General features: G+C 36.8%; 1 protein-coding gene across 1 annotated transcript in view; it reads left to right on the forward strand.

Annotated features, from left to right (window-relative positions):
* Positions 1-22,469, forward strand: part of LOC137262235 (delta-like protein C) — a 52,616-nt gene that overhangs the window by 26,753 nt on the left and 3,394 nt on the right. The window contains exon 6 of the mRNA XM_067800038.1: positions 1,598-1,705. Within this exon, the coding sequence (XP_067656139.1) occupies positions 1,598-1,705 (108 nt within the window). The remainder of the gene's footprint in view (positions 1-1,597; positions 1,706-22,469) is intronic.

The following is a 22,469-nucleotide window of genomic DNA, read 5'->3' on the forward strand; positions in this document are numbered from 1 at the left end:
AACTTTGTTCCGTATTTTCGTCCAGATGAATACGGTGGGGTTTTGTGATTCAAATCAGTTACATACATAAATCTGTAACGGTCATTATAATGTTTGCTGCCGATGTATGTTTACAGGGTTGATCACGATTGTAGTGATGTTCAGCAGCCAGTGCATAGCAAGTAAGTGTTGCACAAACGATATCAATAGTGTCGATGCATCTTAACCATTACATGCATATTCCTTCCGCGTAGCAGCAGAAGTGCATGTCTCCAGTTTCAGTGATGTGTGAGGGTAACTGCTATGAGTGAAACTTACACATGCACTCACAATGAATGTATGTGTTTTATGCAGAAGAAGTTTAGCATTAACATCTAGTACATGTTGTAACGTACATGCAGTCAAGACTGTAATCTGGAGAAGAACACAGAAATAGAATTAGGGCGTCTATTCTCCTATAACAATAACGTTTCCATCATTATTTTTAAATATGCATATTATAGGTGATCCCTGTACATCTGAGCCATGCAAAAACGGAGCAACTTGTAAAGTGGACAGTGACACATTTGAATGTACATGTGCTCCTGGATGGGATGGAACAACGTGTACAGATGGTAACATTATCTGAGTATTCTCTCTCTCCTTCGTTTCAATTTGCATTCGTGATGGGAACACATGTTTTGATGAAATATTTACAATTAAATTCTAGATTCGATCTTTGCTGAAATAAGTTGCATAAAATCGTTTACTACAGAATGTGTACATCCATATTGTGTACTCATACATGGTTATGTTTGTTACATGCAATGCAAATTTGAAGCTCAGGGTATTTCCTGCTGCTGTATCAAATAACATGATGAAACCCTGTTACGACCCTTAATAGACAGAGCTGACATAATCAACTCCGCGAAACGATCAACTATCTTGTAGAAATATGACTTTCAGCAAAGGGAGCAAGCTTTTGTAATAACATAATCTGACAATCCCTGAAAAACTGATGTCATTGTATTTGTATACAGGCATTAAACAGATGTGTTTGACGTATCAGCAAAATGTCCACGTGTTGACCACTGAAAACTTTTTTTTGAAGTGTCCTGCACCAACAATCCATGTTTGAATGGTGGAAGGTGTGCAGATGACACCGGCGCAATCGTCTGCACGTGTGCAGCTGGTTGGGGTGGAAACAGGTGTCAAGACGGTAACATTTTTAGATTACTATCTCTCTACTGTCGTTTAATGTGCGTTATCATGAGTCTGCATGTCTCCTCCGTAAAGTTTACTCAGATGTGTTTGACGTATCAGCAAAAATGTCCACAATCTGACTTTTGAAAACTATGATGTCTTTATTTTATAGTGTCCTGCAACAACAATCCATGTTTGAATGACGGAACGTGTGCAGATGACACCGGCGCAATCGCCTGCACGTGTGCAGCTGGTTGGGGTGGAAACAGGTGTCAAGACGGTAACATTTTTAGATTACTATCTCTCTACTGTCGTTTAATGTGCGTTATCATGAGTCTGCATGTCTACTCCGTAAAGTTTACTCAGATGTGTTTGACGTATCAGCAAAAATGTCCACAATCTGACTTTTGAAAACTATGATGTCTTTATTTTATAGTGTCCTGCAACAACAATCCATGTTTGAATGACGGAACGTGTGCAGATGACACCGGCGCAATCGTCTGCACGTGTGCAGCTGGTTGGGGTGGAAACAGGTGTCAAGACGGTAACATTTTTAGATTACTCTGTCTACTGGTTTTCAATCTGCATTAAAAAGTCTGAATATTTACTGCATAAATGGATCTTTATAAGTACACCTGTTTTGGGAAGAAAAGTTTGTAAATATTATAAAATAATTTCTGTTTGTATGTGCACTTATGACTTCGTGTGACAGGGTTAATTAAGACATCCATCTGCAGTTCAATTCTAAGTAATAACCATAATTATGATCATAACTCTATATACAATGTACAAGTGCATACAATTGCAAATGCATCCCCTACATGTGTACATGTATGTATCAAAGAATAACTGTTTCCCAATGTTCTCCTGTGACATTTTAAAAACAGTACATCATGTTCGTTATAGATGTAATCAGTTATCTGTGGTCATCGTTGACACATAAGAGACAGACAAATACATTCGATATTTCTGCTCGTTGATGTGTATGATGTGTTTTGAGCATGTGAATACACGATGCCACTGAGAAAGTGGACAAATGTTACATATGGACCTGATGTATGTTGTATACTTTTTGTACGTGTTATATTTTGGATTATACTTTCTCGGTGAAGCTGTGGTGGCTGAGTGGATTAGGCAGGTGACTTTGTGTGCTGTTGATTAGGTGTGTCTGGGTTCGCAGCCCTCATGGGAGTCAACATAGCAAAAGGTCTAGAGTCTGTACTTTACAGGAACGTAGGACAGGGAGTAGTATATGAATGGTTGAACCTGCGACAAGAGCACGTGTTTTCAGATATTCAGAAACTGTTTCTAGAAATCTGACGGAAGGTTAAATGACTTTTTTCATAAATAGATGTGTGCCGATTCAACCACGTAACTTATCTGCATTTGTACAACAGGCTTCAGTGGAAACAGATGTGAACTTTGTCCAATCATGTTAATTTATTAGAAACTATTTCGAAATGGATCATTGTCACAGGAACACCAATATTTTGTGAGTTGTCATCAGCTTTTAGCTCGTGCTCACATGAGGATAATAATAAAACTATAGAGGATTTGCTCCCGTAGTCTCCCGCCTTCATGGCATCCCCTGTCTGTATCACACACAGAGATCCTACCAGTCCTAAACATTGAAATTGTATGAAGATCCAGCATAAGAGCGAGAAATTGAAATGCAATTTATACGTGAAATTCGCTGTGTTTCTGTACCGTCTCTCTTGTTTCAATCAGTACACATACAATCACTTTTTATATAGCTGATATGAAATTATGCAGTTCGACCTTATGTTCTTTTATCTTCAGTAAGGTATGTGCATGGCTACAGATAATATCTCACCTATGTTTTTCTATAAGTATGTGATGAATAGATCTCAATGATCACACACTACCTTAATAGCGTTCAGGATGCAGTTAACAAGTTCGCACATGCACATACACACACGCATATCCATACACAGATACACACACACGCACATACATACATGCAAACATACATAATTCTTTCACTCTTAAGAGAAATTTATATGAAGTGTGAAGATGAGAATATGTCAATAGAGACAACGGCTTTGCTCCCCTCTGAATCTTTCTTCATGGCTGCGTGGCACTAACTGCCGTTTAAATAGAGGTAAACTGGTCACGAAAAAGGAGAAATATTATTCATGAGACTTTTAGAGTCCGTTACATAAAAATATGTTAGATTACATAATGTTCAGAAATGATTACTATTACACAGTGTCACTGGCAATGTGCAGGCGGCACAGGTAAAGCAGTAATATGAATGTACTTTATTTCAGCATCTGGTGCTGCTAACATATCGGTGCACGTATGGATGCTCGCAGTTGCTACTGTCCTCACAAAGCTGATCCTCAGCTAAAGACCACCATACTTTATGCTTGACGTGTGTATTTTGTCTAGACACATTTTGCGTTTATAATTGGTTGTTTAATTGCTGTTGAGAGATTGAAAGTGGTGACTTCAGTTTCAATCAGTAGACTATGCAGTAGACTTAGTGGACAAAAAATACGTGTTGGGTTTTGTGATGACATCAAGGAATTATCCCAACATCATTACGTCGACACATATCTCGGGCCTAACCATCAGTGATTCTGGTCCTCATCTGTTTCATGGCAATGTAATTACCTCGCTGCAGATAAGAAGACAAAATTCGTCCCTGGTTACCTTTAGGCCATTGATGACGTTACTGATGACGTGTGCCTGTTCCACAGTGACCACTGACACAGAGTAAATGTCATCTACTTCTTATCTACAGTAACCACTGACTTCCTATAAACAGTGACATCGAGTGTTAGCTACCAGCGAGGAGTGTGTGACAATCATCTTAAGTGTAGCCCGGTTAATGGTATATTGATCATTTATAATAAAATATGAAAGAGTGCAGTTTCGTGTGTTGTCGTGTTTACTGGATATTCAATGGTTAATGGGCAGTGATTTGGTGGTTCGTTTGCTGGACCTACCAATATCTCTCCATACAGATATGAGCACAATATTGTAGCAAAATGTAATGCAGTCAGACTTAAATATTGTTATTTTATGAGCTGGCAGTAGGAACAATAATGTTTCATGCAAGGCAGCCAGACTTTGGAAGACAGATGTAACGTCAGATCGCCATTATCTCAGCCACACAGTATAGTGAACACGTCATTAAGGTAAAAGACATTTTGACATAAATTTGGAAGCGTAACAGCACAAGCTATGAGCTACCAGCATACAAACCTAACACGTCATTCTGTACGCCAGCTGAAGCTGATAATAACATAATCATGCATGAATTTCCACTAATGTTGGCCTCCTACACCCTGTAAGGAATTTTGAACCAGCCCAGTGTAGGCGACGGTTAGGATGTTGCTCATAATATCACTCACTGGTTTATGGAGTCAGCTGTGTGCTGTCACATAATAACTTTGACATTGTGGACAAAGCCGTGAATCAGAATCAGGTTTATCTAGTAGGTTGTCTCTGTTGATGGCTACCCGCTAACCATACAGAGTCCCCTAATGAAAGGGAAATAATTCTGAGGATGTTAAATGAAGCGATCGTACAATAATCTTTCATTTAAGCACTACATTACATTGCAACAAACACTCTCCCTCTTTATCCCCGCATACTCTTGTTAAGCTGTAATGAATCCATTGAGTATATTTCTGGCTATATGTATACAGCAGACAAACAACATCCTATGTTTTTTGTGTTTTGTATATACTTATTCCACCGAACATGTGAAGAATATGCTTCAGTGGCTTCACTGTAGCTTCAGCTCCAGCATTGGTTTTCACTTGAACGCTATATGCCTGCTAAGAGTATTGATATTTACTGGCAACGCTAACGCACCGAATTTAAAGCCCGATATAACAGCAACGTCGTACTCGTGCTAGTAATATACTGTACACTACACATTTTACACGGTGTAAATTACATTGAGATCTTGATATGCCGACATGTTACAATAGTTTGTACATAATGGGCGTAATAATCTCGAAACAATGAGGAGTTTTAAAGGTGTTTTTGTTTTCAAAACTTCAGTACAAAACTGAAAAATTGCCAATAAATTTCTTTGGTGGTATCACCTGGAAAGAAGTCCTGTTAAAACTAATACACACGTACCTGGAACACGACCGAACACGTCCAGTAGGCCAAGTAGGCAGCAAGAGTTGTATGAACCTCTGGGAGTTGAGACTGAAAATACGATATGCCGTTGTGATGGACATCCATTGTCGAGGGAATAGTTGAAGGAAATTGACTATTTAGCCGTTTGTGAAATATATTAGATATCAATTTTAATGCTATAACTGAAGGTCAATTCTGATTTTTCCAATAAAAAGCAGAATTTCCATTTTATCCGGGGTGATCCGGGATAGAAGTGGTTTTGAGCAACCAGTGCTTTTCGTAAGAGGCGACTAACAGGATCGTATCGTCAGGTTCGTTGACACATTTCATCGTATTCCAGTAGTGTATATTGATGTTCATGATGTGTCACTGGTTTGTCTAGTCCATACTTCATTTTGAGAGTGGTGTTAAACAACAAAGAAGAAACAGATCTGCAAAATGCACAACTTCCATTTTCATAAATGTTCCATTCCTTGATTACACATATACATTTCCAAAGAGAAAATCTCCTGCTCGTTTTATCGTAACCAGAAAATCTATGACTTTATGAATATTTAGCCCAGCAAAACTCGGATGACATTTCCACGTTTGTGTGGATTCAAAGATAAAACCAAACCATAATACATACCTGTATACGTCCTGCTCGTTATATCAGAGGATGCACCCTCACGGAAGAGTTCGTTATAGCTAAACAAAATTGGTTCCAGAGAGAATTAACACATCTCCCTATCCACACTACCACACAACAACCGTGAACTCTTCTTGCCTTGTTACAGGAAAACAAATAAAACCTGTTTCAGACAGAACCGACGCATCTTTTTTTCCATGTTAAGTCAATAGCTGTGAAATGGTCTTAAAATGATCTTTCCTGATATGTTACAGTTAAACAAAATTGGTTTCAGAGGATCAACACATCTCCACATCCACGTCAAATACACAGATCTAAAGCGTTGAAGCAGCCTTAAAATGACTACCCCTGATTTGTGCTCACAGATAGTGTATGGACAATTTACATGGAAATAATTTACATTCTATATTGCATGTACTGCGGCAGGTACAGCCTTTCAGTCAGCCGTATATACAGGCGGGGATTGGCTTTTGGGATGTATTTGCAAACGACAAAACGAAAAAAGATGCTTCGACTCAAGTAAGTACAGAGGAACAACTGTTCGAGACAGGCGAACCCACAGTGGCTGTTGCCTGGGCGTTTAATATGGCCAGAACAACTTTCCAGACAATGGGCGGGTATCAACAGCTCGGGTGACCACCATATGCCGTACATGCAGGTCATGTGTTTAACCACCGCCCAAGACCGTTTCATACAGGTACGCTGCTTATGTGAAAGAGCGACCACGCAAACGTTAACGTTAACCACTTTGATAATAGAGAGAATAGCGGACAGTGGGCAACCGCCAACGTGAGAGGCAGGCTTCAACAGAGACGAGTCTCGATTTGAGCTGTGAGCTTTGAGCAGATGTCAAGGTACAGAGACGTCACAGATGCAAACTGCATCCTGAAAGAAGACATGTTTGATGGTGGAGCGTGATAACCTGGGTGCCATCTCCCACAATGCCAGAAGCAACACAACTCATAGTAAAGGTTACCTTGTATCTGTTCTGATGTATTCAGACATATACGTTTACACCGTATGCGTACTTTAGTACTGGACATACCCGGATCAGTAATTACGTTTACATATTCTTCCATGCTTACACACAAACCGATTGCAAAGTATCTGTAAATATCGCGTTTTACAGGAAAGACTAACAAACACTCGGAAAATGTCATACACATAGCATCACCGAAACAGAGTGTAGTTCCTCGCCGATAGTTACGGATCTTTGTAAAATGTCAATAGACATACTTGAAATTCCGGTACTGACTTTTACCAACATGTCACAAAGATCTAAAGTATGTGACGTACGGTGCAAATATAATTATTATTTTAAGGCTTCTTCAATCACTTCAATGCCTTCAGTTGTGAAGTGCGGATGAGGTGATCTTATCATCAAATGATTCTCGCTGGGGGCACTTTTTGCAATAATTTTGCGATAAAAATCCTTCAAGTGAATAGAGGGTATATATTACATTGTCAGCAGTACTCCAGATACCTTTTTCCTGGACTACCCACAGACATGGTTTCGTGATGGGTAGTGTGTCAAATATTAAACTCAAGTTTCACGCTCTTATGTTTCTACTTTAATTTAAGACACAAAAGCACCATCGGTATCTTTGGACCCACACAATTTTCAAGATGAAACTCCTGCACAGTGACAAGTTTGTCATATGGAAACTACACAAAAATTATCTGAATTCCTTTTAGCAAATTTTGTTGTTGTTTTTTTTTCTATTTAATCTCATGTGTATGTATTCCCAGTGATGTATGCTGCAGAATGTCCCTTATGCTATTTTTTATAAATTAGACAATTAGTTGCTCTACAATTTCGTGCTTTCATCACAACGTCAGTTTTTAGTTTGGTTGTAGTCATGCCAACTTGATAACAGTGATTCAGTGAGTACGTTTCAAGCCGCTTTTAGCAAAGTACAGCAATTTTACGACGGCTTACAACAGAAATCTGCTTGTACATTGTACTCATGTGGTTGTATTACAGCCATTATGCTACTCGATCACTCCTTGGTAAGGGAAGTTGTTATGCATAAACTTAAATCTTTTTGTGATTTTGTTCCTGTTGGTGTGTTATATCGTCTTGATGCCAAGATTTAGTGACTTATTTTCATATGTCCTAACATATGTTTGTGAAACCAGCATTTGTTTTCTGTTTATTCGCGTCTGCATTTTCATTTACCATAGTATGATACAGTGTACGAGACATGTCATTTCTTGATGTTGCTCTTTCTTAATACCAAACATTTAATGTTCATAGTGACATTCATAGTCATAGTTGTTTCATGTCAGATTACAGCAGTACCACAGTGAATACTCTCATATCTCGAATAATTCTATATTTAGTGCATTAGTGTTGACAGGCGAATATAACTGCCCCAAGCAAGTTATATTTTCAATGCGGTGAACTTACGAAACGTTGCCAAGACACCTCTAACAAACCGTTATCTCTTTTATCTAATCAATGCAGTGTTTATGAACCAAGCACAAAAAGCAAAATGTGTTTTTCTCTTATGCAAAATTTGTATATCTAAGCAGACATTAATAAACAGTATGGATTTAAATAAATCATATATTATAGATACTGCCTCGCAAGGGTGACGAGGAGGAACGTACCTCATAAAGAAATGCCGACATTCATGGGTATTGTACGATTCTTTCATGGGAAAATTTCCGGAATTATTTCCGATTGTCCTAAGGACTCTCTATGGCCAACAAATAAAATCGATCATCAGCACAGCATCTACTTTTTATCTGCAGTGATCACTGCCACAGATCAAAATTAATGTCGTCTACTTCTTATTTACAGTGACCACTGACAGTAAATGACAGTAACCACTGACTTCATGGACAGAAGCTTAGATTACACAATGCCATTTTAGAAAGTGGTCAAATGTAAGATACTCTATATTTGTGATTACACTTTGGATCATGGAAGGATGGTTGTGTGTTTTACAAAGTTGGAAAACCAAACGTTTCGATTCTGTACAGTTGAAATTATGAATGACCATTTAATTGTAAACATTGATTACTTCTTAGTTTAGTTATTAGTTACTTTTTTGACATTTACTGATTTTACAGTTGGGGTTTGTTTTTTTTTTTCTAATTAATCGTGCTTTTGTTAACCTCAGGTTTGTCACCTCAACATAATGAGTTTTTTTTATCTGAACAGACACAGAATATTTCTACAATCATTTGTGGGTTCAACAACTTCCTGAAGAGCAAAACATGTCAACTGTTGTTAAGAACTTCTCTCTGGCAGTCCCACCACTGGGAATGATGCAGTATGTAGAATTTGTGATTAATCCATGTCATAAGCAATGATCACTACAAAAATGACTTGGTTTCCAGAAACCTGGAAACCATCCGTAATGTGGGTAATTGCGGAATCCAGTTGGTTTCCATTCCCTGAAACTCACTAGCTGAGTTTCCAACTAGATTCCATTTTGGAAATGTGATTTTGGTATTTCTGTAAATGGAAACCAAAATGAAACTAAGTTCGGGGGTTTCTTGTTGGTTTCCATACCTGGAATTTGCAACTCTCAGATCTCACTAAATGGAAACCAACATAAAAGTAGAAAATGTAGTTTCATGTTGGTTTCCAGTGCGCTGTTTTGAACTAAGTAACATAAATTGTTTACCATCCTGACATCCAGTTGGTATCCATTCAGTTAAACTGGGTGACCTAGTTTCCAAATAGAATCCATAATGGATACTCTAAGCTCCGGTGATGGAAACTGACACGAAGCTATGGTCATGTGATGGTTTCCATTCCTGACTGAAACTTAGCTTTCACGAGGTGTTATAATTCAATCTGAATGTGCCTGAGGAAGGAATAGTAGATTCGTATCATTGCTTAGATGAACAAGACAACAAAAGTAAATTGTTGACGCATCATTTCGTGGATATCACAATAATAAATGTGGCTTCAAACTGATGATACAAGAACAAACTATACACTTTTTTCCTTCACATTCTTGTTTATTCGTAATGTAATGAAGCATCATATTCCAACTACCATGCACACAAACTTCACAATAACCGTACTAAACATGCAAATGGAGAAAGGACGAATGGCTATAAATGGCGTTTGCCCAGCTATGTGCGCGAGGCACACTTAGTTCCGTTTCTCTAGATTGGGATGAATGGGACAAGTCCCGGTTTCGGTTGTCTGCTTTGTCAAATTGAGGATCAGACGCTTTCTTTATCTGAAAAGAAATAATAAAACAGTGATATCTATATACAAGAATAAAAGATGAGTTGACTCTGCATAGAAACATTGCTCAAACCTTTATTATATATTAATTATAACTTATTGGATCATTGAGTTGTGTACGGACTTGTATTCCTTTCAGTAAAATATTGTATAAAAATAAATAAAATTAAAGCCACTTTAGCAATAGCAATAGTTCAGATATATATTAATAATTAAAAGGTAAATGATGCAATATATCTAAAAAAAATAGGCTATAGACTGCCAACTCCTGGGAATGTGAAAGAGTATAAGCATTTAGGAAGATTAGTATAAGTCATTAAAACAATTGTCAGTTCGGTACTTACATGATGATATTTATGCAGAATATACGTGAATTATACAATAAACTGAGGCAGTGCGTAAAGTTTAGCGTTAAAAGCATTTATAGTTGGCATACTTTGACACTGAGTTCAAATACTTGACAACTAATCAGTGTTAGATCATTAGTGTGTCGGGGTTCGTGTGTCGGCTTCACTGGGGCAGTCCCCACTTAACAGGCGCCTATTATCAAAATTAGCTAGCTGTAAAAACAATAGAACTTACCTGAGTCAGGTGTTGGCAGACAAAACCGGAAGTAATGAACCGGTAATCCATGGGCACGCGAACTCGTGACATTTTATAAAAGCAACAGTTTTATGTACTGAAGTGGTCGTTTTCAGTTTTTGTCTTAAAATCACATCCAAATTGGGTCAGAGAAGGATTTCGTGCCTGCCAATCGGAAAAGGATCAGGTATTTCTTATTACCCACAATGCCCCTACGCACAGTTGCCGCCATTTTGTCACTTGATCCCAAGTTGTTTTGAGACGACTATTTTGAAAGCAGTTCTCACCCGGTATGTACAGTAACGACGACAAGGAAGTCAACACAGTGCAGTATTCCTACGTTTGCCCGTGTTATCTGATTCAAGAGACTGGCAATGAGATTTACAATAGAAGCTTTGGAGATTCGGATACGTGTAAAAATTGAGAACAGCAGCAGTCGTCGATCGCAGCGGGAGAAAAGGAACATTCCACGATCTGGTCAGGTACAGTGTTATTTTCTTGAAATAAGCAATAGCACGTGTTATTCGTAATGTTTAACGTAAATAAGTAACTACTACAATACATATGAAATTTTAGACTTGATGGACCTCGGTAAACAAATGCGTGTCGAATTCATAGCAAGAGGGATGTATGGCTTCCTTCACTCAGCACTCGGTTAATTCAAGAACTCAATATTACTGTGATTTGGATCAGCTCACACACGATTAAAATGGTTCAATGTGTTAATGAATGAGAAATTATCTTTGCAAGAAAAAAATAAATCACAAATATCTCTAGTATATTATTGCTAATGTGCTTGTTACGACTCAAAATAACTTCAAACGTATTTATAAATACGAATATTTATTTAAGAAATCCTTTTCATATTGCTTTTGATATTTGCACGTTTGAAAACAATGTAGTCGGGGATAGTGTGTCATTTTGCATTTATGGGTTAGGGATTCTCAAAATTGAAATTTCATAATGTTTTCAAAGTAATATTGAAGATTTTTGTATTATTGATTTATGAGATAATTGAGATTTGCCATCTGATGCAAGTAGTGTTATGCTTATCATATCAAGATTTAACGAACACTGAATGAAGAAATGTGGATTGTGTTAGTCCCACAGAAAAGGTTACGAAGAATTTTTGATATAAAGAATATATTGGTATACAATGATGGATTGCCAACCCAAAATAGTATATGAATTTGCTGACCTGGATTCTTTTCATCTAGCATATTCTACACTTTGCAAATTGATATTTATTCTTTTTATTCGACACTTTATTGTTATCAAGAGTGCAATATGACAAGTTCCTGACTTTTTTTAATAGATGCATTTCTACGTTTCCAGCATAAACATGATAAAGGAGGGCAGTGTTGGAAAAACTGAAGAAGGCAGCCAGGACCAACTCATTTTGACATACAAAAGGTATGTATAACCTGAACCGTCCAGTACATAATGTATATACAACATAATCAAATAATGTAAATCCTAGGAATCAGTAAAAATGCATGGCGCATGTCATGTTATTCTTGTAACCTCCAACTGGAAACATGTTTCACTTATAGTTATGCATCATGCACATGTCTCCTTTCAGAAGCTTTTTGATGGGTTTGGATGAACAAGATGGATCACTTATGAAGGTGTGGGGAAAGCGGTGTGGGGAAAGCGGCTTGTATGCAAAGGCTTGTATGCAAAGAACGGCAAAAAGTTCAGAGTAAGTAAACGTATTCTAGTCATTTTACATCTTGCAGAGATTAAAAATTTTAAGGAAACCTTTAAAATATCAAGTTAATTTGGATTCTTTCTATGTACATTCAAGGAATTTCAAAATGAACTCTGTTTAAAAAGTGCAATTTATCCTTAAAAAGCTTAAAAAGTTTTAAATATTATGCAGCACATTGTGCTGCAGCGTATGCTTGTGACCCCATATTCATAGCTTGTCTGCCTGAATGACTCCACATTATTGGTTAAGAAAACATGTCTTTTCACAATAACGGATAAATCGTAGTTCTATACTCGTAATGTGCATTGTAAGTAACATTCAGAAAATAAATTACGGCTTTCAAAGGCGAATTTCTTCATGTCTCTGCACTCTATCATATATCAATAAGCTGTTCTGCGATTGAAACTTTTGATGTCAAATGCTCAGTTTATACTTTTTGATCTCTTCGCTTATCGGACATGGGGTTCAGTGTATTTCACCTCAAGCAATGTTTGACAGTTTTCTTTTCTCTAGCCATGGATATCGTAGACGAATGCTTGTTTGTACTGATAGTTTGTTTTCTAAATTTCAGAAGCTGGAAAGCAGGAAGGCTGTGAAACGATTGACTGGCTGGAGGAGAAGAAGCACACAGTTCTTCCTCTCTTGGGGAAAGAGCTAACATTTTTCAAAGTAGGAAGCCAAGTGATATGGGCTGGTCTACAGTGTGTTTAAGAAAAATATTCTGTACTCACTGCTAATTATTCCCTTGCTTTTGTTTCATTTACTAACTTGAATATTCCGAATATTATTTGTTTACAAACATATTGTTGAATATAAATAAACTTTTAATCAATTTGTGTTTTATTCTGTTGTTTGTCATCCTGAAGCCTTTTACCATTATGCAATTGTATAAAATACCTGATTTGCTGCATGTGAGACATGAAACAACATCTTTTCCGGAGGACCGGGTAAAGGGCTGACAAGAGCAAGTTTCAGTTCATGGAAACTAGGTATTAAACTAGGTTGGAAACTACAACACGGAAACCGGGTTGAAACCTACAGTAAACTCATACATGGAAACCAGGTTGAAACCTGCAAGAAACTCATACATGGAAACCAGGTTGAAACCTACAGTAAACTCATACATGGAAACCAGGTTGAAACCTACAATAAACTCATACATGGAAACCAGGTTGAAACCTACAATAAACTCGTACATGGAAACCAACTGGATCCCGCTTGGAGGAGTGGGTAATGAAACGAACTGGAAACCATCCTGAAATGGTGCAGTTTCAGTTGCATGGAAACCACAATGAAACTATAGGAAACTCCCTGGAAACCAACTGGAAATGTTGGTTTCCATGACGTTTCTTGTCGTTTTCAGTGTTCCGGAAACCAGCTTATTTTTGCTGTGGATCAGAGGATAATTCTTTGAAATCATCTGAGAAATCATTTGCCGGTAGCAGTACATTTAATAATACCGTTTGAGTCGGTTGAGCCAATGTGGTACGTTTATCTCATTGCACTAAGGATGGTAGCCAGGATATCCGATTTGCATTAGGCTCTACAGTTTTCAAAGTATCACTTAACCATCATAAATGTCCTCTTCAGCCTACATCTTGCGTGCTGCCGAGGGCGTCCTCATTGCCACCTGAAGCACCCAATAATTTCTGAGTAACGCCTCCAACCACGCACTGTTATTTTCAGATTGTGTAACACACTTGTCTGGTTTCCTTCTAATCGGTGTGACAACCGTCATTCAACAGAAACTGGGTTCTCTGATTTATTGCATTATGTCTGTTTACGTCCTCTCATCAGGGCAAGTTGTAAACGAAACGTAATAAAATAAACGTCCTGTTAGAGCAGGGAAATTTGTGGTCGACTGGTAAACTTTAGTAGCGACGCGGAGACAAACATAAAACGCTAGGGTGAGGATAAGAGTTGAGTCCATAGTTCTTAGATACGGTGGTTATGCTTAACTTTATAATAAGCTCACGGTAAGAAACAGCACGTTCAGACAGAACACAGACATTCCTGTGTTCAGCACTTTACAGACATGTCGGAACATGGCTGTGAAATACCTGGATCGATTAAAGGAGACGTCGCCCGAACTGTGAGTACACTCTGACGTCAATAGTGTAGATATCGTTTATCGTAATCATTATGCGGTCTTTGGTTAATCAACAGTTCAACCTTCCAGCGAGACAGTCGTTTTTGATGAACTGGTTTAATATTGATGTGCTAGTTTTTATGTTTAGGTTTTGAGGGTATATGAATTTGATTCCAATATTTATGCTGTTCTATACTTTGTATCCATGACATGGTAAGAATATTGGGAATCTGATGTTTTGGTGTGTATTGCTAGAGAACGGAATTGTCTGTTTGGTAAGTTTGCATGTTGTTTAACGCCACAGTCAGCAACATACCAGCTATATTGAAGCGGCATAGAGTTAAGACAAGACACTCCAGTGACCAACAGCATGTGCATCGATATACTGACATGACCGCCCGATCACACGCAATTCGGTGATAAAAACAATTGAACCCGGATCGTCGCTGGTGTGTGTGCTAGGAAACAAAACGTACTGAAACGTATTTCTTTACAGTTGAATTTAGCTAATATACTTTAGACTATACTGGGCTTTTGTTCAATGCTAATGTATCGCAAATATTGATTGTAGTGAATTGTGCTACCAAAGTGATTACGATTACCTTTATTCGAATACCAGATGCTATAACTTATTCATAACAAAACATGGTCATCATTTAATCGGAATCGTACAACAGATTTGGTAATTATTAATTGTTACTATTGACAGTATCTTTTCACCATAGTTGAAATGTCACATCACGTTGTCATTATGTTTTGCTAAACAAGAATAAAGTTTTAATGAGTGACTTTAATTTTACGTCGAGGGACAAAATAAAGTATTCAGATGGGTACAATGAGTGAACACATAACAACTTCAAGAAACAATTAAAACGACAAGCTTCATTTAGTTTCACGCTACCTGTATAAAGACATAACATTTTGTCTGCTCAAGGTTTCTTATCATGCGTCCACTTATTCGTTTATTTAAATATTAAAACTTCTAATGACCCTATAGTCCTTCACAATAACATTAATGAAGATTTATTTATGGAGATAACATACACAATGGATAGTAATCATATGATTTATGATTTTCTTCCACATACAGAATCAAGCAAATACAAGGTATGCTGCTTCTTGTACATTTTTTGCTCCTATTCTGCATCCTGGTCGTTTATTTTCAAAACACTGTATTCTTTTGGCTGAGGGAATTATGAAATGGGTTTCTATACTTTATAAAGATATTACGTCAAGTCTGGCTACCAATGGGGAAAGTGTCTGCTTGCATGCCCATGCTTAGTGGCTGGAGACAAGGAAACCCTTTGTCACCATATATATTCCTACTATGTGCAGAATCGTTAGCAGCTCTTTTCAGAAACATGGAAATATAAAGGTATGGCGGTCAATAACATAGAATGCTCAGTATGCTGACGACATGCTGATTCATAAACTCATTTTAATGGGGTTATTAATACATTAGTTTTATACGCAAAAAATCTTTACACTTAAGAGTAACTACGATAAACCAGAAGATGTTTGTATAGGAAGCTGTAGAAATAGTAATGATCAGATTTAAACCTACGATGACACCCAGAACGTCTTAGCATTCTGTGTATAGTATTTGCTTTCGATCAGTTTTTGAGGAAGGACTTGATATATATATCCGTATGTTGTTGCTTTGAAAGTAACATGAATTACAAACCTTGCTCCAATGGATTATGAAAGAAAATGGAACCAAATGCTGATAAAAGCATTTCCACAATATGGGAATGAAGAATCTTTGGTTAATAAACTTGGAGTAATATTTCTATAAAACCTTTCAAAACCTCTCTTGATCCTTAAGTAAGACGGATGCAATATAATTCAGGCTGCTTCACAGATTCTTTACTGTAAATAAATGTTTGATTTAAATGCATATTTTTGATAACACTCTTTGTACTTTCTGTGGGGCTCTGTCTGAATACATGCGTCATTGATTTTGAAATCGTAGAATAGCAAAAACCTTTGGCAAAAAATGAGCTAAACTGCTCACCCACAGGTATTATTAGCTTCTAGGTTGTTTTGCTCCCTTAAGGTTATTCAACCACATTACGAACTGAAGACCGGATTCTGTTACTTGCTAAGTGCCATACACATAAATGCACAGCTACAAAAGTAATCACCAACTCTATCTCACTTCAAGAGATAATTGAGATACCTTTATGAGCCGGAGAAAAAGTTAGACAGTTTAAAAAAATCTATGCTTGATTATTTTGAAAGGAAATATGCTATGTATCAAATCTAAATTATTGAAAAAAATGGTTCAGTCACTCTTTGGGTATATATACTTTGGTATAAAAGACTAAAAAGGATTGGTGAAACAATGTGCGTTTTTACACTTTTTCTTATTTAGTTTTCATTCAATATATAACGTTTCATATTTTTTTTCGCTCATGTGCAAATGAGTCCTAACACCAGAGGATTTTTTTTCTGAATTTCCACTTACGTTGGAAATAATTTGGCGAATAGTTACGGTCTGTCCTTTAGAATATATTTAACTTGTGTCACTTGTTCTTAAGAATAATTTCAAACATAATATTTTTTTCAACCAATTTATGGGAGTACTAGGCAGGAATTAAGATGTTAAAACCTGCATAGGTGTGTTTTATAGGTGGATTATAGTTTACGTATCTTTTTATTTTCCGTGCTTTTAATATATTTTGATTTATTGAATAAAGTTAAAAGTAAGACAAACACGTTTAGGCGTTAAATTTTCCCTTTGAGCATTTGATTTAGCTACATTGTGTGTATATGTGTATATGTATAAGACATTTTAACGTGACCACATCAAACACAAAACTACAAAGTGTTATGCAGTGCCATAGGTTTAAACTTCAATAGTGAGGATGGTCGTCCCATATCGACACCTTTGAGCGATCTCTGTTTCTGTAGTCAGAATAATTACAAACCAATCGTTATAAGGTAATGTATCCATGCTGATCCATTTGTATATGTCACTCTAAATAAGTTCGAACTAACAACGCAAACCACAATCTAATTCACAAATCCACATAAAAACATTCAACATTGTGATCATTGACCTAAGAATGTGTATAACTATATCATCCTGAGCTACCAACGACTGTACCTTGTAATATTGTTATCACCTCATGACAGGTGTCAACATGTATCCAGATGCTAACCAGTACAATGTACTTGAATATGGGTTCCGTTTATTGTATTGAGAAGGAGGACTAACAGTCTTCTTTTGCATTGCCGATTTGTAAGATTTAACATCTGAGCAGTCATAAATGCATTCTTTAAAATCATGGATTTGGACAACCAATGTTCCATATTTGTCTTCCACACATCGAGTTATTTCAGCTATGTGTATAGTTTTGTGAACGTGTATAAATCTTTCCGATTTCTTCTTCCTTTTACCTAACTATCAGTATATTGTGTAATCGCGATGTATTTTTAGTTGTTTATAAAAATCATTGAATGGGCTAGTAGCTCTAGATGTATTACGTCAAATATTTTCACGAAAGTTCGTTAATTTCACCTGATTATTTAATCTGTTTATTCTGAAAATCTCAAATTGTTAAATGCTCTGTCCACTGTATCGAATACGTTCTCATTGTCATTTTCACACAGTTTGCGATTTTCAAATATCTTCAAACAATGTTTTCAACTCCAGTTAATTCCTCGTGATTTCAAATATTTTCTCATTATTTTATTCGTTGTTGGGAAACGGCATTTTTTAATTTGTTTTTTAACTGTTTAGAATCATCTTCTTATTTTTTTCACACATAAATTCAATTAATGTCTCGTAATTCAATTATTTTCTCATTAAGATAAAAAGAAAAAAATATTTCTCCTTTAATTGTCTGTTTTTCTCACTTTCAATTGTTTTCTCGAATATAAACCGAGACATATCTGTTTAACATAATTCCTGCTACCAATGTGCTACCAGTGTGCCACCATAATGCTCGGTGTCACCACCAAAGAATCCGAATATTATGATAGTACTGGACACGTTACATGTTTGCCCTCTATTACTATTATTTGATTAATACAACAATCGTGATGATGTGGTCTTTGATAAAATTTAGAATTGTGTGCCTAATAAATTACTTGTAGGTATTGTTACGAGCAAAGGTGTAATCCAGGGGTATATTACAAATTCGTCCGCACAACTGTATGGACTACACAACAATATGTCCAAATAAAACCTAATAGCGGTTAAAACAAGATTCAACACTGGACAAATAACTTCGATTTTGCAGATTAGAGGTATCTTATTGGAATGTCTTATAACAGTGCACAGTATTATCAGATTAAGGCCTGTAATCTCCATTTCGTTACAATTTGAACGGATGCACTAGGTACGTTGACAATAGTTTATTTGAGGTATTTCAAGTGCACCTCAATGCCTCGCAGGCTTGACCCTACAGTCCCTAACTAATGCTCTGTGTCATGTACGCAGTGTTGAAGTCTAAGCACACTGTCTCCGAAAATGCGCATGCAGTTGACGAGAGGCAGTTAAGCACGCTTATTCAGCATTACATGTACAGTTTAAAACAACTTTGTTTTGTTATAATAATAGCAGCATATGTAAGTTAGATAGTTTATATGCGCCATAGAGCCATTCTTCGGAGATATCATTCCAAGTGTGGAAATACAGCTACAGTGGTTCATGTATATGCTCCATATACTTATGACAATAATTGAAAACTGAATTTTATTGTTACAGAAACGTTCCTGAATTGCCTTTCGATAATCCATGCACATCCTTCCAAGCGTGGGCACAGAAAGGAAAATTTGAAAAAGAGTACCGAAAGTTTATCACAGAACAAATTTGTTTGTCTTTTACCATTAGTATGTTACTATTTGTATGTATTGCACTTATGGTTCTCTGGTATCTAGAAAATGTATTTTTGCAGAGAAGTGGTTGCAGTATAACAATGATCTCCGAGAATGCCTTGACTAGATGTAAATTAATTTTACGGACATATTGCGTAAAGCTTCTCTGTAGCACAGGGATAATCTTAATGTGAATATACGCGTGTTAAGATTAAGTGCTATATCAATATGAACCACACACAAATTTTCTCAAATGTAAGATATATCTGCTGCATGGATCACTACCAAATATATTTTCTATTCACCGAACGCATCTGAAATAAAATGAATTAATATCACACTGAATGTCAATGTCAATTTGAAGTAAATTTCAGTTTTCCAGCTTTTTAATCGTACAATAAGTGTTCTTTTACTTTATGGCTATAGCTAGATTTGTCTAAATTGCTAACAGCTGAAGGGATGATGTAATTCCAACTAGGGTCCCTGCAGGAAGCTCATGTACTGTAAGTCACCATTGTCCTTAGTATGGTGATCTACCTTCAGTTGTTGGCAACCTATAGCTCATTTTTATATTGTACTGTCCTCTTTTGTTTTAGGTCTGTTCACTAGTTTTACATTCTACTCTGTGATATTCTAGTTAGTTTTACTGTCCTTCGCTGACAGGGTTTTACAATGTATGTGCTATTAATTCATTGTATTTTTATGATTAATCGTTCTCTTCACGATGTGGCTGCAACATTGCCGATGTGACGTTAAATATTAACTCACTCACTCACTCACTCACTCACTGAATGTCAAAATCACAAGCAGCAGCTATGTCACCATGTTTTGGGTTTTTTTTAAATTTTGAAGTCCACCATCAATTTAAAGAAATGATTTCTTGGTGCTTCATCGTTAGTGGTTGATCTTGGAGAGGTATGGAACATTTCTTGGCACTTGAAAGTCCACAAAATCTTAACATAACCAAATCTCGTTCCAGTAGACTCACGTTTTTCACGATGTTTAACCTTTCTATGACATACTGAACATCGTTGTCAGTGAGCCAAATATTTGACAATTACTGAGTGTTAAAAGATCGGATATAGTTCCGGCATGATTGATAGTCACAAACTAGTGTGTATGTGGTTTGGGGGAGTGGGAGGAATGTGTTATATCTTGTCACTTCAAGGTATCTGAAAATATACCACCTATTTTTAACCACTTGCTCGGTACTTAGTTTTCATTTTGTCTGGGGAAACGTACTTAAGATAATAGCTAGGCACCATGAGCATGACTTATTGAACAACGAGGACCTCCTGTGGAGAATATGTCGCAAGATAGTCTGATAGTGTCTCTTACCAAAGCAATTACGATGACATGTTCTCACATGAATGTGAAAAGGCAAAAACCAAATGTGTTGAGAATAGACAGACGTTGATTGCATGGGAGTTCCAGTTACGATCATGTTAAAGAATCCACGCATTTCCCCCTCAACAAAGAAAAACAAAGATGTGTAACATGATCTACACGTGCGTCGAGTCCACCCTCTACAGACAGCTTTGTTCACAGGAATGTCATTTGATGTTAGACAAAGCCTAAAAACAGCCTAAAATATTGAATAATATATATATATATAAAGAAAATGAGAATGCCCAGCGTACAGTTGTAGATATATTAGAGGTAGTTTCCGAAATAATATCACATCACAGATCTTCTACTACATGTTTCAATCGTGCATTTTCAAGGTGAAGTGAAGTGAAGTGAGAAGTGATTGTTGATCCCCCTGGATGCCACAGGGACATATATGTCCCTCCTCTTCACCCCTCACTTTGAAGTCCAATAAAATTCTAAATATACCACGCACATATATAAATACTTCACAGTTTTGAATTCTGTGGAAAATTCCCTGTTTCTTGATACCACCCTCTATTATCTCAGACCAAGCTAAAGTACTTAAAATTGCTTTTCAAAATAGGCTTCATCGTAAATGTCGCCATTTTTCACCTTATCGAAAATCAGAATTCAAAGCGTTATTTGCTGTATGTTTTGAAATGTGAAAATCGGATAAATACTGTGAGTATTGAATCTCAAAAATAGCATATTATTGATCACTGATGTCAAGTTTTCATATAACCAGTAATGATAATTCTGAAACGTCGCCAATGAACCCAGAATCGGTTGAGATGTTTTCGAAAATGCACTTACACGAACGCCGAAGTGCACTTTCCGCCATATTGGATGGTGTCCCGTTTCGAGAAGGCCGGTATTGAGATGCCTATTACGTCGCTTATATTTCATAGTCAGCAGCGAGAAATGCTTCATTGAATTCCGCCCACATCTTAGAATCAAATTACAAATGGTCTTTGTCACCAATACCAACTGTCTAGCTAAAACAAAACGAAAGATACTAGGTATGAAAACGAACGCTGTGCTCGAAAAACATCACTTGTTTGAAATGTAAACCAAAAAAAAATCCTATTTTACACTGCGTAGCATTTTCGGAAAATTTCCAGCATCCAGCCGTGTAATTATCGCTTACAATTGCTCAGTACGCTTAAAATATTGAGCGCAAAAGTATCGTAGCAAGAAATAGCAAATTGAAAATAGATACAATGCAATCATTTGAGAAACTGTAAAACTTTTAGTGCAGCGTGGCGCCATGACTGGCGCAAAAATGACGTAGAACGACAACGGTATTTATCGGCATTTCTGGCTTCTTCCGTCCTTTACAATGTAATCTTTAAAAACATATAACAATACACAGATAGTCAGAATAATTCTGATTACTTACATCTCTCATTTATGTGCAAAAGATCCCTGAATCAAGGAAAAAGTTCTCATAAAATCCTGTCTACCCTTGTCAGCGAAGCCGCCATTTTGAAAGAAATCGGTCATAGGTAGTGATGTCACACGTCAACAATGTTGCACATATTAGACAATTTCTTTGAGGTGAAGGTCGGTTGAACAAGCGTAAACACATGGCCATACCATTCTGATTGCACTTTTAGTATTGTGATGTATAACTTGCGTATCGTTCAGATATGTTTTTCATGAAACTGATTTCCGTATCTACATATGTCCATGTTCAACACCATGCCATATGTGGATATAAGGTATGCGTTTTTATTCTTTGAAAGCTTTTGATTGTTTGAATAATATT

The sequence above is a fragment of the Haliotis asinina genome, chromosome 14, assembly GCF_037392515.1.
Source record: "Haliotis asinina isolate JCU_RB_2024 chromosome 14, JCU_Hal_asi_v2, whole genome shotgun sequence".
NCBI classification, from domain to species: Eukaryota; Metazoa; Mollusca; class Gastropoda; order Lepetellida; family Haliotidae; genus Haliotis; species Haliotis asinina.